This window comes from Fulvia fulva, chromosome 4, assembly GCF_020509005.1.
Source record: "Fulvia fulva chromosome 4, complete sequence".
Lineage (NCBI taxonomy): Eukaryota > Fungi > Ascomycota > Dothideomycetes > Mycosphaerellales > Mycosphaerellaceae > Fulvia > Fulvia fulva.
In genome coordinates, this window is record NC_063015.1 from 1,428,544 (window position 1) to 1,445,019 (window position 16,476).

The 16,476-nt window shown below is 53.8% G+C and overlaps 9 protein-coding genes across 9 annotated transcripts; 5 read left to right on the forward strand and 4 right to left on the reverse strand.

Moving 5' to 3' along the window:
• Positions 1-891: 891 nt before the first annotated feature.
• Positions 892-1,423, forward strand: CLAFUR5_04275 (uncharacterized protein; the record flags this gene model as incomplete). The annotated part of the gene is made up of 2 exons (XM_047903423.1): positions 892-1,015; positions 1,068-1,423. The coding sequence occupies 2 exons, from the start codon at positions 892-894 to the stop codon at positions 1,421-1,423; spliced, it is 480 nt and encodes a 159-aa protein (XP_047760284.1).
• A 769-nt stretch (positions 1,424-2,192) lies between these two features.
• On the forward strand, positions 2,193-2,876 carry CLAFUR5_04276 (uncharacterized protein; the record flags this gene model as incomplete). The annotated part of the gene is made up of 4 exons (XM_047903424.1): positions 2,193-2,300; positions 2,373-2,494; positions 2,525-2,584; positions 2,642-2,876. 4 exons carry the CDS (start codon positions 2,193-2,195, stop codon positions 2,874-2,876), a joined length of 525 nt encoding a protein of 174 aa, XP_047760287.1.
• A 418-nt stretch (positions 2,877-3,294) lies between these two features.
• On the forward strand, positions 3,295-3,927 carry CLAFUR5_04277 (Putative nitroreductase HBN1; the record flags this gene model as incomplete). The annotated part of the gene is made up of 1 exon (XM_047903425.1): positions 3,295-3,927. One exon carries the CDS (start codon positions 3,295-3,297, stop codon positions 3,925-3,927), a length of 633 nt encoding a protein of 210 aa, XP_047760286.1.
• A 222-nt stretch (positions 3,928-4,149) lies between these two features.
• CLAFUR5_04278 (DNA-directed RNA polymerase I subunit rpa43) lies at positions 4,150-4,841 on the reverse strand (the record flags this gene model as incomplete). The annotated part of the gene is made up of 2 exons (XM_047903426.1): positions 4,150-4,767; positions 4,818-4,841. The coding sequence occupies 2 exons, from the start codon at positions 4,839-4,841 to the stop codon at positions 4,150-4,152; spliced, it is 642 nt and encodes a 213-aa protein (XP_047760289.1).
• Positions 4,842-5,290: 449 nt separating this feature from the next.
• CLAFUR5_04279 (uncharacterized protein) lies at positions 5,291-6,438 on the forward strand (the record flags this gene model as incomplete). The annotated part of the gene is made up of 2 exons (XM_047903427.1): positions 5,291-5,338; positions 5,401-6,438. The coding sequence occupies 2 exons, from the start codon at positions 5,291-5,293 to the stop codon at positions 6,436-6,438; spliced, it is 1,086 nt and encodes a 361-aa protein (XP_047760288.1).
• Positions 6,439-6,748: 310 nt separating this feature from the next.
• CLAFUR5_04280 (Ran-binding protein 9) lies at positions 6,749-8,961 on the reverse strand (the record flags this gene model as incomplete). Its single annotated transcript, XM_047903428.1, has 3 exons — positions 6,749-6,885; positions 6,941-7,918; positions 7,968-8,961. The coding sequence occupies 3 exons, from the start codon at positions 8,959-8,961 to the stop codon at positions 6,749-6,751; spliced, it is 2,109 nt and encodes a 702-aa protein (XP_047761220.1).
• A 962-nt stretch (positions 8,962-9,923) lies between these two features.
• CLAFUR5_04281 (INO80 complex subunit 4) lies at positions 9,924-10,828 on the reverse strand (the record flags this gene model as incomplete). The annotated part of the gene is made up of 2 exons (XM_047903429.1): positions 9,924-10,323; positions 10,425-10,828. 2 exons carry the CDS (start codon positions 10,826-10,828, stop codon positions 9,924-9,926), a joined length of 804 nt encoding a protein of 267 aa, XP_047761221.1.
• A 751-nt stretch (positions 10,829-11,579) lies between these two features.
• CLAFUR5_04282 (uncharacterized protein) lies at positions 11,580-13,497 on the forward strand (the record flags this gene model as incomplete). Its single annotated transcript, XM_047903430.1, has 2 exons — positions 11,580-11,622; positions 11,675-13,497. The coding sequence occupies 2 exons, from the start codon at positions 11,580-11,582 to the stop codon at positions 13,495-13,497; spliced, it is 1,866 nt and encodes a 621-aa protein (XP_047761222.1).
• Positions 13,498-14,118: 621 nt separating this feature from the next.
• CLAFUR5_04283 (uncharacterized protein) lies at positions 14,119-15,882 on the reverse strand (the record flags this gene model as incomplete). The annotated part of the gene is made up of 3 exons (XM_047903431.1): positions 14,119-15,411; positions 15,467-15,580; positions 15,634-15,882. 3 exons carry the CDS (start codon positions 15,880-15,882, stop codon positions 14,119-14,121), a joined length of 1,656 nt encoding a protein of 551 aa, XP_047761223.1.
• Positions 15,883-16,476: the final 594 nt, after the last annotated feature.

The following is a 16,476-nucleotide window of genomic DNA, read 5'->3' on the forward strand; positions in this document are numbered from 1 at the left end:
GAGGGGGACAACTCTAGGGTTGCAGACAAGGTAGTCAGAGGCTAACCACCATGACACTAGTGCACCCTAATGGAAGGAAAACTGAGAACTCATGGCAAGGAAGCTATTAGAGAAGGAGAGGAGGTTTTTACCTAGGAACAGGTTTCCTACCTTATGCAGCAACATATATAGACATAAACCCGCATGGGCCGGAGGGCACCACAACGGGTAAATGAATCATCTATCTATCTATATACTAAGAGTCTATTTTCCCGAGAGCAAAGAATAGCAAAGTCTTAGCGCTTATCGACGTCGATAATTTACGACAAACTTTTGTATATATAGTTAGCTATAACTCCTACTATAGTGTATTTAATATTACGAAACTCAAATTATCGATAGTTCTATATTAGTTCTATATTTCTAGAAATTTGTATTCTCGTATCTAGATATACTACGAAGTTGTATCTTATTTTCTGAATTTTTTTAGAAAACTCGCGATTCAGCGGACCGGGAAAGCCGAGTGCACCAGGTGTTTATGCTAGCGTTCTAGCATACCATGAACAACGAGATTCAAAGCCATGCTTTCCACATCAATACACTCTCATCGTGTTCCCGATTGACTCTAGCGCAAATCTGCAATCGATCGCTTCGCGCGGATGAACTTTCCTACAGGACTTTCTTGCACAGACATCGACATCGATCCAATGTGTTGAAGTGTCAACAAATCTAGGACCATCTAGACATATACATGCGATGCCGCGTACCTGGTACTGGCAGTACACCCTAAGAATTCAGATCTGACAACGAAACAATGCCGATCTTGCCTACGTCATTATGGCATTTACATGTACCTCTTACTTCACAAGGGAACATGCTCGTTGTATCGCTCTGTGATCCTCGACAACCTAAATGACCATCACAGTCTTCAATTTACTTCTGACATTGCTCAGCCTGATCACACTCACAACAGCAACCTCAAACCACGGCCACAACCAACATCAACATCCCATCACAATGTCCAAATCACTCAATGGTACGACACGCCACTTTACCCTCCATTGCCCTCCATCACTAATACATCCCAGTCTTCAAACAACCCCTCGCCCTCCACTCCACCTCCCCCATGACCGGCTACCTCCGCAACGGCTACTGCGAAGTCCCCGCCTCCGACTTCGGAAACCACGCCGTCGCAGCAGAAGTCACAGAAGAGTTCCTCGACTTCTCCGCCAAGAACGGCAACGACCTTCGAAGCATCGGTGGCATGAAGGGTGGCTGCAAGTGGTGCCTTTGTGCGAGCAGGTGGCTGGAAGCTTTCGAGGCGAGGGGGAAAGAGGGCGACAAGATTGTGCCAAAGGTGTTCTTGAATGCTACGAATGAGAAGGCGTTGGGGAAGATCAATCTGGATGATCTCAAGGCGTTCGCTGCGGATAAGAAGGAGTAGGAGAGTAATGGATGTGATCGAGGAGAGGAGGGGTGATTGCTACGATACGATGTGGTGAGATGAGGTATGCATAAATGGGAGTGCGGAAGGAGGATGGGATCCGGTCCGAAGAGTGACAAGACCAGTACTGCCTACGAGAAGGTAGTGTACCTGAGCACAAGTACAATCAGATGCTTCGTGAGATGAAGCTCTGGCCAAAGCCGCAGACGTTCAGCAGCTGCTCTATGGCATATCCCGAAGTCCAGATCCACCATCAATGAGAAGACGCTACCTACAGCAGCGCCTCCTAAGTCATCAGGCAGCTACATAACGATCCGCTCTCTGCCACGCATCATCACACCAAGAGCGACCCGTAGTCACCCATGAATGCTTGCATCTCCTCCTTGGCAAAACCTCGCATTCGTGATGGAAAGCGGGCAGCCTGGCACAAAAACACTATTTTTGAACGCCATTGCCTCAACAACACCTCGCTTTGCATCGCATTGGAACTTCAGACGGTAAGGCGTTTGACTACACTGCCTTGTCGCGTAAGATGTGAACTTGTATATGTAGGTTGAAGGAGCTCCCTTTGTGTCACATCTCATCTTTAGCATCAACACAACTTACGAGCAGGAGCAATACCAGCATGAGAAAAGCTGACTGACAGGACATCTTCCGTCGACAACATCAAGTCAACAGAACTATCACACCAACCACCTCCAACCACAAGAGCCACATCTCGACGAAATCCATCCATCCCCCTAAAACGACCCGGACACCTCTCTCCACCATGAACATCCTCAACACCATCCTAAACCACCGCGTCTTCACGCCCCGCTACAAACTCCCCATCCACATCATCGAGATCATCCTGATAATCATAGCCATCGGCCTCTCCGTCCCACGCCTCTTCCTGAAAAACCAACCTCGCAACCGCGCCAACACCATTGCCCTAGGAATGGGCGCCAAGTCCCTCGTATTCCTCGCATACCAACTCTTCACCGACCATGTCAAACGCCTCCAACGCTGGCGCAGCTACAAGGCCTACACTATCCTCAATGGTTTGGAGACGGTGTTCTGGGGCGCGGTCATGTTTCTCGTGATGCAGGCGAGTTTCTAGAGGTGTAAGGGAGTTTCCTGCTATCTTAGTTTGGTTGTGGTTGGGATTGCTGTGGTTTTGAAGTAAGTCCTCCCAGCGATATGGATGAGTGAGGGTGGTGTACTAATGCATCCTTATAGTCAGATGTACGTCTACATGTTCCTCGTAGCGTTCAAAGACTTCAGAGACCGCAAACAACGAGGGGAGTTCGAGAAGATGGGGAGTGCGGGTGAGAGGGATCTGCCGATGTATCAGACACAGCAGCAAAGGGATATGAGTCAGGAGTCGATTGTGAAGCCGGCTTATGCGCATCAGGAGCGAGGGCGAACGGAGTCTGGTGAGAGTGGATATGGACGGACGGCGTCTAGGTATTGAAGGATGCTGCCATATGGAAGAGTAGTCGGGAGACTGTTTTGGAAGCTTGGTGCTTTTCATGAAGCCAAAGTCACCAGAACTTCGGAGGCGAAAGCAGTGAGAGCTTCATGAGCGGATTTTGTCTCGCGCACACCGATGTATGCGTGTACGTTGCGATAGAATGTTCGTGATATTATGATCCAGCCTCTGGCCCCTTACACATACCGACACCGGCAGCTTCGAGCTTTGAGATCCGTTCCAGATTGCGTGACAGCTTGGCCAAACCTTACGAGCTCTCTTGACGTAGGCGCGCAAAGCACTTCTCTTGGAAAGTGATCCGACATCATACCCGGCCGAACAAACGTCCAGAGACATAGCATTCGAATAAGTCCAGCTGTTCGCATCATCGTTCCATTGGCAGCTTCCTGAAAGCAACACGATGTCATCCAAAGCAAGCACAGACAGTCTCTTCGCAGCGGCCGAGACTCGCATCTCGTGCTACGAGCTCGCCAAAGAATCACTAATTCCAGATTCTCGGATCCAGGAGATCGTGGAACAGGCAGTCAAGCACGCGCCGTCCTCTTTCAACGTCCAGTCTACCCGTGCAGTCGTACTGGTCAAGGGTCACCACGATGAGCTCTGGGACATCGCGGACCGCGTAGCCAAATCCTCACACGCCGAAGCACACGAGAAGATGCTAGGAAAGATGGTCTCTGACTTCAAGGGAGCTTATGGTACCGTGCTGTGGCTGGAGGATCAAGATGCACTCGATGCGTTGGCAGCGAAGAATCCGATGTTCGGCCATCTCGTGCCGCAGTGGAGCGATCATTCGAGTGGGATGAATCAGTTCGTGGCCTGGACGGGATTGGAGTTGGAGGGACTCGGCTGCAATCTCCAGCATTTCAACTTCATGCCTGAATTCGAAGAGGAAGTTGCCAAGCGGTGGGACCTGCCAAAGACGTGGAAGTTGAAGTCTCAGCTTGTCTTTGGCAAGCCAATAAATGGCTTAGTTCGCAAGAAGCCGAGGACTTATGCACCGCTGGAGGACCGGGTGAAGGTGTTTGGCGCATGAGATTTGGTAGAGCTTAGACCTGCGTCGATATGCACGGGCCGAAGAGGTTACACCGTGCCTCCGCTCCTCCTTTTACTGCCCCATACAGCTCGCTCCCTGCGGCAGTTCGATACAGTGGCCGCGAGTCCAATCGAGTCCAAATTCAGCGTCGAGGCCAGTCTCCTCTTGTCCACACGCTCGCGTTTCGTTTATAGTCGGTGGTCCTTGATGCGATATCGTACCTCAACCCTCACGCATAGTCCCCACAATCGATATGCCATCCTGTCCACTTGCTTCAAAATCATGCACTCGGAATGTAATAGCGCCGCTCACGTTGTTGCCACTCCCATCCAACCACTTCTCACCATCCCACTTCCACTCCTCAGGCAACTTCTCTTTCTCAATCGCGGCATTGAAGTAATTGTAGCACAGCAGACCAAGGACACTCTCACTCTGTAGATTCACCACACCATCCAGCTTCACACCTTGTAAGGGGCGGAAGATGAGGAAATCGCAAGTGAGCCAGACGTATGATACCGCATATTCGTCGATACCATGCGACAAGACTGGAGTCGCATCTGGCCGAAGCGCATCTTCGGGAGTCTCTGATATGCGCGGGTTGCTGAAGCTGAGTAGGATGCCGTTCAGCGGTGGGTAGTAGGATAAGAGGTGGGGTGCAATGTGTTCGGCGCAGAGTCCCTTGACAGGCATACTGTGGACTCGTGGTTCGGTGCCATCTTTCGTGTCGTCGTACGCGGTGGGAGAAAGGGTGAGGTATAACGAGGTGGTTAGCTGTATTAATGGCGATTTCTCGACGACGACATGGCCGTTGGTGTTGGCTGTGGCAGACTTCGATCGCTTCTGAGGGGTCGTCAGTGGAATGACTATGTCAGCTAGAGACTTTCGCATACAATCTTCTTGGCCATGTTGCCCATGCTTCGCTGCCGCGTTTAGTAGTGAGGTTCGATGCACGTTGTCGCGAGATGCACATGAAAGAAAGCTCGAATAATTTGCTGGAGCCCTGCATGGAGATCGCGACCCATTTGCCGAGATCCGAGTCCGAGTCCGCGATTCACCGATGCATATCTGGCTTGTTGACACAACTTCTGGCTTGTTGACACAACTTCTTGCATGCGACAACCATGACATATTCATAAGAATCAAATCTATAGACAATAATTCTGGCCGATCTGGATATAAAGAGCTTGGTGTAACAGATGCTTCGCTCTCTCTCGGCCACACTACACATCAAAGACCTCTCCCGGACAAGCAGCGCCACTTGGCATTTCTGGAAGGGATAACTAAATATATTCAGACAACTACAAGAATCAAACTTGACATGCTGCGATAGCATCTCACCAAGAAATCCACAAAAGACGCCATCATGGCCAGCAACCTCCTCTCCCTAGCCGGATGGTACTTCCTCCCCTCCGTAAGCATCAGGATCCCCTTGCCCTTCAACTTCACCTACATACTAACAACCCCTCGCCCCAGCTCGTAACAGGCTACATCCAAACAACCTTCTACACCATCCTCATCCGCGCCGGCGACCCCAAACCCGCCCCGGGCTCCCCGCGCTTCATCCAACATCGACGCCTCATCCAAATTTCCGTCATAGTCCTCTACCTCCTCTACACAATCTACGAGGCCGACCACCAAATCACCTCATCCGGCAACTTCTACACCCTCCTCAGCGTCCCCCACGCCGTCGAAGACCGCGCCCTCCAATCCCGCTTCCGCCGTCTAACGGTCCAGTACCATCCCGACAAAGCCTCCTACGCCGATAAACCCGCCATGGAGGACCTCTACATCAAGCTCAAAGTCGCGAGAGATACGCTCGCAGACCCTGCTAAACGTTTCGCCTACGACCGCTTCGGGCCTGAGATTTTAACATGGCAGAACTCCAAATCGATCAAAGATTTCATCTACCACGGCACCCAGCAACTCACAATGTACTACCTCGGCTCCGCCAGCGTTCTCATCCTGCTAGGAGTCCTCGGCTACCTGCGCCAGGGCATGTTCTGGCGGTACGTCGTGATGACAGCCCTGTTCGTTATCGAAGTCCAGATCGCCACGCGGCCTACGTTCCCGGCCGTGTTGACGGGTGCGCTGAATCCCATCCTCAGCATCACAAGGTTACGGCAACCGTATTTACCATACCAACTAATCCTCCTCCTGCGGAAATTGACGGTGACATTCTTCATCGCCATGTCGCAGCTGGGACCTTTACTGCAGGATCCTCGCAAAACGGCGGCGGGGGCGGGGGCGCAGGAGGGGGCGGGGGCGGGCGTGACGACGCAGCAGGTGGAGAGGGTTATGGCGTTGACGCAGGGTGTGGATCAGGAAGTGAATCGATTGATGGCGTTGGAATTGATGCCGTTTATGGATACGGCGGCGTCGAAGGAGTTGAGGAGTACGACGAAGGAGTGGTTGGTGCAAAATACAGTTAGGAATGATCCGGAAGTTCACAGCGCTATTCAGAGGGTACTCGACAGGAGGCGGCGGACAGAACAGGGAGAGGAGGAGCATTAGCATTGGCGTCGCATCAGCATCAGCATCAGCATCAGCATCCGTAGCGAAGTAGAATTTCGCATTGAGCAATGCAGCTATTCACGAAGATACAAGGCCCGTAGTCACACGCACGTAACGTACGTGGAGTCTACCTCTGCCCTCCAAATCGCCTCCTCGCAACCCCACCATACCCCTCGTTCTATTCCCTTGCCGCGCTTCATATTTCCCCAAAGAACCCCCTCAAAGCGCACTCCAAAGACGCCAACGCTCTCATCGTAAAGTATGCCCCCCTCCCCCCATCCTTCGCATCGCCATCTCTTCAGTAGACCTTCTACTCCCTCAAAAAGTCCTCACGAACTTGAATCAAAGCCGCCGCACCACCCGTTTTGTTCGCTGTTTCGTCAAGGAGAGCTTCGGTCTGCGCGCAGAGCTTTTCGAGAGCGGCTGATGAGGGTTTGCCGAGGGACACTATTGCAACTGTCAGTCAAGTGGGTGATACGGAAGTTCAGGGGAGAGTACATACCAAGAACAGCCCCATTGACGTCCTCCGCAATCTCTGCCCTCCCTGTCGCGTCGAAGAGGTGTGCCATGGGACTATTTGAGGGATTGCCGTAGGCGACGATGGCGAAAATCTCCCTCAAGAAGCTCTGTATCGCCGGTCTGGGGTCTTTACCAAACTCGGCATTCAGCTCCTGGCCATATTTGACGGCTTGATTCAGCACTTGCTCCGCTTTCATGAAAGTGAGTTTCGGCGGCAGCTCTTGTGATGCATCCATGTCCACATTGTCAGTTGATATTGTTGGCTCCTCGTGACCTTTCGATACTTCACGATGCAGCTGATCGTCCAGCTCCATTTGTGTATCAGGTGGCTCTTCGAGGTCTTCGCCGTCGTCTGCGGCTTCGACGTGACCATTGCTAGGAAGCGAGTCGACCGACTTGGTCACTGTCGTGGGTGATGAGGTCGCCGTAGTGAGCTCAGAGTATCGCCTCATCATCTCAATGAACTTTCGACATCGTAGCCGGAAGTAAATATCCTGCGTCTTCTCATTCTCGAACAGCCGTGGGTAGTACGTGCTCGTGTACTTCAGCGCTCTGTCAATGTCGCCGTCAAGAATGCTTCGGCGTATCCTTTGCCTGTTGTTGGCGTGGATGTCTTTCTCTTCGCTGCTGAATTGCGATGTTTGGGAGGGGTCTGAAATCGATTGCTGTCGCTCTTGCACGTCCGCGCTGAATGCTTTGGCAGTCTCAATGTAACCTTCATGCGCCAGGTATTGCCCAATGAGATTGTGAACGAGCGCGTTTTCGTCGTCAGGAGGATGTAACTCTGACACGTCAGTGTTGTTGATGTCTGTCATGATGTTCCGTCGCTCTTCCTCAACCATTGTGTCGATGTCGAAGACGAACGGTGCTTTGCCAAAGTTGATGCGTAGATGTTCACCGGGTTTCTTCATGCCAACTGAAGGATAAAGTCGATCACTTTTGATGTCGGTAAATGCTCTGCCTGCGATGTGTCAGCACCGTCACTTCCTTCCTTCGCGCATGTGACTTACCCAGGAAGTTTCCATTCTTAGTGAAGAAAGCATCACCCGTGCGAAAGTTCACACCACAGCCGACCACGTCTTGCGAAGCGAATCTGGGTCCATAAGCCTTACCACTTGCGCTGCACGAGAACACATAGCCATCGTCGCCGTGATACGCCCACGAATCGCCTTCCCACCCAGGTAGCCTGTTCAAGTTCGCCTTCCTCCCGGAGAACCCGATTCCAATATAGCCGTCCTTGCCTCGCGACAGTACTGTCACCTCAAAGTAATATATCCCAACTTCTTTCGGCATGGGAAAGTCGCTTCTCACAGCAGCTGCCTCGTCACTAGTCTTGGTGACGCCGTTGAATCGTACCTCCGTGCCGTCTGCCATGATCTCCAGCCCATTCATCTTGTCCTCCTCACTCCATCTGCCGGGCAACGGGTGTAGTCCAGACTCTACCGGTGACGGTGATAGCCTCTCAATCACATCCTGCACAAGACCTCGATGTATATGTGCAGGAGTCATCTTGCTCAGGTTAACGTTGCTTGAGTTCGTCGATAGCGGTATCTTGATCGTTGGATGTCGGTTCGCATACTCTTGCAGCTCAGCAAGATGTGCCTCATACGCCTGTTCTAATCTCTGCACATATCGTGACGTCCGTAGATACGAAGGCTTGAAGACGGTCGTACGCTGTTCATACCCCGAGCCCGCGCCATATCCTATGGCATCGCTCGCCCAGCTTGCACTGGCTCCTGCTGGGCCATCACTCCTGCCTGATGTGCCTGGCCGCCTCTCATGTGTAAAACCTGCACCGAGGGGCGCATATGTACTCCTCGACGTGCTCATGTTGCCGTCTCTTTCACCGTCTCTTGTCGGTGTGCCGGAATGTGGTCTGCTCAGCGGATTGGGATCGCGAGGCGGACTTGTCGGTGTTCCTGCCGCTACTGTTGCATATGATGTCCTCCTGGAGCTCGCAGATGGTGTGAAAGTTGGTGGGCCACCGCTGTATGGGTTGCTCATCGTCCCGCAGTGTTTCCTCGATGGGATGCAACTGCGGCGACTTGGATGGCCAGCAAACCCGTGGCAAGCTCGGGCACCACCACTGCGTAGCTACCCTGCACCTCCACCGATCAAGTACCGTCCACTATAGCTCTGGGTCGTTCAAAATGCGTTGATGATGCGCTTATCTCCGCAGATACTCAAGTGGTCGCCGGATCGTAAGTGTCGAGGTCGCGGCAGCACTACCGAGGATGCTGGATTTCGCGGACCGTTTCGTTTGTCGAGAACATGGCTAAATATCAATGTTGTTGGGCTATCGTCAAGATTGGTGGTGGTAAGACCGGAGAGTCGTGGCAGTGTGTTGGAACGATCGTTAGCAAGCACGCTATGTCGATACGCGGATCACGAGAAGGAGCTCCCCACTCTGAGCCGTCATATCATGTCACGGGCTCATGGACATGTGCTCCATTTCGAGACATGCACAGTAGACACTACACTATAGTACGTGAGATGGGTCGATCAAGCAGTAAGACAATGCAAATGCTTTCGTGTTTGCGGCTGATCTATAGAACGGCAACCTGGCTTTGGCTTGACCGCCTGCCTTCCCACCGCCTGCAAGCACTATCACAACCGAAACGCCCATGTCCTGATACTGTGACTGCCGAGTTCAGGATGCTAACCCAGTCCTAATGCCCATGCCTTAAACCCAAACGCCTCGCTATAGCCGCTAATGGTACAATCCAGAGTAATGGTAATGGTAGCAATGTGTAGCACCGCCACAGTTCAGCGGCGTTGCGCTTCGGGATATCAAATAAATGTTGCGTCTAACAGTAACGCATGTTTACGTGGTAGTTTGTGCCGCTACAAGGTGGCATTTCGTGTCGTAGTGGGTCTTTGGCTGGTGGCGGATCGTCCATGTGCTCGTCTTTCGGCGATAGATTTGAACTTGATGCACACCTGCTGTGTTTGTGGTGTGGCCGTGTTCAAGCGCCAACAAGGGGTGCTGGCGAGCTGGCGATGCCGTTGATCATAGTGGTGTCGCCGTCCATATGGCTGTGACTTCTCTCACTGGGCACGGCGCTGCTGTCGTGTACTGGCTTGACATCGCTCGAGCCCGTACTGTCGCTCTTGACGTCTCCTGGAAAGCCTGTCTCACGCGGAGGTGCTTTCCACTTGTGCATGTCCCACATGGTGCCGGTGAATGACTTGATTTGTAAACCCTTCTTCTCCCATCGGCGACATGGCTTGCCGCTGCGGTCGAGGGCACGAAGACCAGCGTTGATAGCACCCGTGTTGGCTTTGGGTCCTAGTTTGTGTGCCGGGATGGGGTTGGTCGTGACTGCAGCAGCCTTCTCGCCGGAGCGGTCGATTGTGCCATCAGCGCTGTCGACACGTTAGCGTGTGCTCGTTGGTGAATGTAGCCGTGACGGCGGACAGGTAGACGCCCCTTCTTGCCCGAGTCATGCGGCTATATGGGTACTCACAGTCTTGGTTTCTTCTTAGGACCTGGCCGACCTCTCTCCCGCATGGGTGCATTGGGATCGATGGAAGGCGGTGCACGCTTGCGTCCACCGGCAGCAGCACCTCCTCGCTTCTTCCGTCCATCGACCTTTGGTGGAGCGAGAGTGTTGCCGTCGGTGCCATCATTATTGGGCGCCGGCACAGGGGTAGCATTCGAGTCTGATGATTTGTCGGCCGCCTCAGGTGCTAGGACGATGGGGGTGGCTTCGTCTTTGATGGAAGTGGGCGAGGGTCGCTTGGTGGTGTCTGCGTGTGATGGAAAGCGCGACAGCACGCTGGGAGATATGGCCAGCGTTACGACTCTGCTCTTCTTGCCGGTCTTGGGCGACACCTTGGTCGCGGTGGTGGTGGTGGTGGTCGTCGACATGGCTGGACGGTGGTGTTGATGGGCTTGGTTGATTGGGGTTGGAGGTGTGGGTGGACAAGTTTGCGGCGGGTTGTTCGGTGAGGTGCTGATGGCGACGGTGCCGTGCTTTAGTCGGATCAGGCGGCGCGCACTCAGGCCTTTGTCGATTGGGGTCGGTGTGGTGATGTCTTCACCGATGCATGCTTCACCGATGATGCTGGCCGGTCATGTCGATGATGTTTGGTGTTGGTGGTGGGTGTGTGGTAGAAAGTGGCGGGAGCGTTGGTTGGCATGATGGAACATGCGCAAAGTCACTCGCGCGATAAGTCAAGGAGCGTTCCGCCGTTGTTCTCGCTCCTCTCAGCACGCTTTCGAGCAGAACTTCGAGCCGTAGCAGTTCAGTCGCACTAGTCCGCATCTGGCACCCTTGCAGCGAAAGGGAGGCCGTGTACATGATACATCAATGTACATGTACGGCCCCTCCCCATCCACGGGCGACACGCATTCTTGCCTCTTGCCATCCTCCATCAAGCGTGAATACAGCGACAGATTGCTCTATACTGATGCTGCGGAAGAGAAGTGCATGTAGCACGTTACGCGTAACATTGCGACCAATTCTGCTTTGCTTGCTGCTCCCAGGGCTCGAACCACTCCGAGCTTGCCCGGACACGCGACAGCCTTCTCGATGTAGCCACGTAATGTCTTCGGCAACATCGTCCAGCCTGTTGGAAGCTGGGTCCAGCTGCAGCTGCAGTCATTCGCCGCAGACATCATGCATCGTCTGCCAGAGGAAGTCATCCTCCATATTCTGTCGTGTATGACGGCCACGACCAACATCCGTACAGCCGCAGAGCTGACGCAAACCAGTTCTTGAAATCGCTGACATTGTCCATCTGCAACGTCTTTCGTCACCATACCTTGCCCTTGCACGGGACAGTGCACTGTGGAAGACTGAATGCTTCACACATTCCAGAGCTGAGGCATTTCGACGACGACAGCATTTGCTTAGCGTGCAAGAAGCTCACATTGCAGAGCTCCGCAATGCAGTCACTGCGCTCCCAGGTGCCGACTTGACCGCATGGGATGTCTCCCAGCTGGTTGCTAGATCGCAACAGACACCATCTACTGATCCGGTAGCCGCAGCACGAACACAACGAACTCGTGCACTGGCTTCATGGGAGCCGAACTATCCCAACGAACGTATCGACTACTACGAGGAGTACATCCAGCGTCATGCTTCCATTACTGTCGCCTGGCTTGACCTCCCCAAGTCTCCGGCCGATCAAGTCCGTGAAGCCACAGGACTAGGACTGCTGTCCGATCAACGGGACTCATCTCTGCAACGTGCCATCGCACCTCTCGACGATGGCAGTGTCTGCATCTGGGATGTGGCTGCCAAGTCGACCACTTCATCTGCTGGAGGCGGCAGACTGATCGCACAGAGTAGAGCAGGGCTGCTTAGTGGTCAACCTACAGACGCTATTTCCGAAAGTCACACTATCATGACGGAGACTGGCGCAGTCGAGTGCGTCTCAATCGACAGCACAGCACAAAAGGCCTACATGGCGGTACAGAACCACCTACATGAGCTGGACTTGAGCACTTTGCAAATCACATCCACGAAAGAGTATCCATTTCCCATCACAGCTCTGTCGGAAGCAAGCGGCAAGACTCCCATCACAGTCGGGACGAACATGACAATCCATCTCCACGATCCCAGAGATCCCGCTTTCACTCCCCAGGAGACATCAACCGGTGGCGAGCTGATAGGCGGCTCGGTCTACTCACATGCGACCCTGGCTCAGCCCGGGCCTCTATCAATCCTCAACCACGACGGTTTCACACGCGACGACAGCTCAATCTGGGTGGCAGGACGCTTCACATCCTTACTGAACTACGACCGCCGCTTCTTCCCACGACTTCGCGGCACCGTCTTCAGTGGAGCCAGAATCGCGAGTCTCTTCGCTACTCCTCACCCCTTCATACCCCGAAGCCTCGACCTGATGCGCAACCCAAACGCCTCGATGTCCGCCTTACTCGAAGCCAAGCAAAGAACAGGCACCACAATCCTTGCCGCAGCCGAGTACAAAGGCAAAGGATCACTCGAACTCTACGGCCTTCCTGATCTCCAATCCTACCAAAATCGCCAAACAGCATCAGCCTCGAAACTTCTGTCCGCTGTGCCCCACGGCGGCCGAATCGTCTTCAGCGACGGCGATGGACACCTAAAGTGGATGGAACGTGATGGCTTCACGCACGTCAGAACCTTCAACATCAACGACGCCATGCCAGATGCTGAAGCCAGCGCCCAAGACGCCAGTGCCTACGGCATCTGGTCTTCAACAGCTTCCGAGATGCCCGGACAGGGTGACATTGTGCAGAAAATGCTACCCACCTACAGCAGTCGTTCTGTACCATCAGCCGAAATGGGACGACCGGACATCAACCAAAACAATCTCCTACTTTGGACTGGCGATGGTAGACTTGGTATCCTCGGTTTTGGGCAGAGCGATCCTCTCGGTGCGGAAGAGTGGCACCATGCGATGGAAAGTCAGGCGAAGAATGCCGAGGAGATGGCGAGAGAAGATGCTGAGAGGCAGTATTCGCAGCGTGTGCGGAGGGCACTGGAGAGGAATGCGGATGAAGTGAGGTCTGTGCGGGGGTTGGGGATGGGGTTTGCGAGGCCGTAAGCAGTATATCCAAGTCTCAATACATAATCGGGACTGTCACCATGAATAAGCTGAATCCACCTCAGAGGCACTTTCTTGATTAAAGACTATCTAACACTCCCACATCTCCCCCTCACTCTCACTCTCTCCAAGTCCTAATATGAAGCACGTACAGTATCTACCGTTACACCCACCCCTCCCAACAATAACACAACGAACCCACAAACCAAAAGCCGAAAAAAGACTATCTACCGACCATTGGTACAACACCACTTTTTTTCAAGTCAATGCCAGACAGACAGACAGACAGACAGACAGCCAGAAAAATGCGCCCTTTACTCCCCATCGCCATCGTGACCCTTGCGGATGGATTCTCTCTATTCGTGTCATGATTCTCGTAGAAAACCTCCTCAATGATTGGATCCCTCCTCTTTATGTGTGTGAAGTGCTGTTATGATGATCGATGAAAGCAGTACGCCGAAATGCTGCAAAGTCGCTCTGGTAGATGTCGCTAATTGTCCCAAGTACAGAACGCAACGCTAGAAGTGATGGAAAGCAGTACGCCGACAAACTCGATTGCTGGTTCGAGAAGGAGAAGATGGTAATGCTGGGTCATGCTGGGTGAGGGTTGAAGTGCTGTCTTCAGTAGCGGCCGTTGAGGTTCTGCACCGACATACGATGCGCAGTAGCAGCGCGCTGATCATACGATGAGCGACGTCTCAGCTCGTCTACGCTCGCCGCATGCTGGGGTTGTGGGTGTCGCATTGGTGGATAGTTCTGTTGCTGGAGCTGTGGTGTCGCAGCAGCAGCAGCATAATGGACATCCTCCGCCCCGCCATGGATTGGCTGGCGCTCAGTCGCCGCGTGGTCAACGCCGGTGCTATAGCTGTAAAGGCTCGCAGCAGCAGCTTCGCGGGAAGACTGTGGACGAGGAGACTCTGCGGCACTGCTGAGAGCAGGGAGGCCGTGGTAGGTGCTGGAGGCGGAGTACCGGATGTTGGGATTGGAAGGTGGCATCATTGAAGATGTGGCGGTGGAGGAGCTGGAGTTGCTGGAGGAACTCTCGGCCATGGAGGCACCGGAGGTGGGGGAGACTTCAGGGCTGCCGCTTGAGGCGCTGAATTGGTAGCCTAGGACTGCTGAGTCGGCGGAGATGGAGGATGTCGAGGAGGCGGAAGAGGACAGGGGGAGGCCGTGGTGTTGTTGGTACTGGGACGAGGTCAGACTGCTGACCGAGCCGACGCGGGAGACGGATGGCATTGGAGGCATCTCGTTTGCCCAGGACATGCTGCCTCGAGTATTGTTGATGCTGTCGAGGTGCGCTCGTTGTGGTTCCGAGAAAGATGCCAGGGGCCTGATTTGCGGCACATCTCCATTTGCGTAGCCCTGCTGAGTGTATGACTGTGTATAGGGCGCAGGCAGACGTCGTTCCTGGACCGTCTGTGTTGGCAGGGAAGAGTGGAGCGAGCCCATGTTGAGTGGTGAGAAGGCCTCTCCCGTCACACTAGGTAAGCGAGAGATGGACGATGCTGGGAATGGTCCATTCGCCTGGAGAGTACCAAAGCTGAAGGCTGAGCCTGGCTCGTAGTACATGCTCGCAGTCGTGGCAGGCGCTGATACTGAAGTGCTGGGCCAGGGACGGAAGCTTTCTGCTCCGTAAGTGCTCGAGAAGGACTGTTGTCGAGGCATTGAGGACGACGCGTAGGTGTAGTCGTCCACGGGTGAAGCGTTGTAAGGGTCGTACTCGGGGTACGCCGTGCGGGTTTGTAACATTGGCAGAGAGGGATGGTGGTGGGTCGTCTGATACATGCTGGCGTCGTATGCACCAGCGGTCACATCTGCGCTGTATGCGGCGGATGCTGGAGCTACAGGTGGTACGGCACTGTTGGTGGCCATCAAGTCGATGCCTGGCATTGGCATCTCCTTGCTTCCGACCTATTGGTGTGTCAGGAACGTAGAATGCTCGATTCTGCGAGAACAGGGCACCTACTCTGATGAACGTGCACTGATTGCGATCAGTGCCAGCAGAACGGCAAGCCGAGCAGCCACTGCCATCACCTGGGTCCCCAGTGCACTTGATCTTGCGTCGTCGGCAGCGTGAGCACTGATGATGGTCAGGATTGCAATACTGGAAGCTGGCTTGACTTCGATACTCACTGCAACCTGAATACGCCGTCGGGCGTGGCCATGTGGTCCAGCCTCAGGGCTCGGCTCCGCGATCACAGTGCGGCTTCCTGAGCGTCCGACATACTCCGACCGAAGCTCATGGTGTGGATGTGGTGGATGCTCGTAGTACCCGTGTGTGTATGGCACCGATCGGTCGTAGTGGGCTGCAGTTGGAGCCCTGTGACCAGGCCGATTGAACGCGTCGAAGTCGCCGCCATAGTAAGACTGCGTCATCATCATCGTGTGGCAGGCCAAAGTACCAATACTGCAGATGCATAAAAGACCACCTCCAGCTGCATCGATAGCACAAGGCCGCTCAGGCTCGATAGCCTTCCTGCAGGTGATCGGGGCTTAGGACCGGTGACGAAGTAGCGACATAGATGGGTTGCAAAAGGACAGAATGTTAGAGGCCTTACGACCAGATCAGCGCGGGGATTTGAGAACCTGCTCAGGTGTAGTTGTCGAGATTACGGCCAGAGACCGGGGAAGTGACCAGCAAACACTGTAACAGGACTAGAGAGGATTCCGTCTAGATCACGGTTTGTTTGCTGTCAGGTTGTGCAAGGCAAATCAGAAGGATGCCCAACCAAGTTATGGGAAAGCGTCCACCACTGAGCACGGCCAAACGCCTGGCGCACGGTTGATTGGCTGGCAATGCTTTGTTGAAGTATTCTGTGGCCTGTGCATGTGTAAGTGGACAGCCTGATGCTGATACTGCTCAAGTTGTGCGGTTAGGTCTTGTAACGGGGAGCGACATGTGGGGACGGCTTGCGAGTGGCGGCGGTAGGCACGATCAGCACAGGCACTGTGAATCCTTGTCCGGACAAGGCCTGG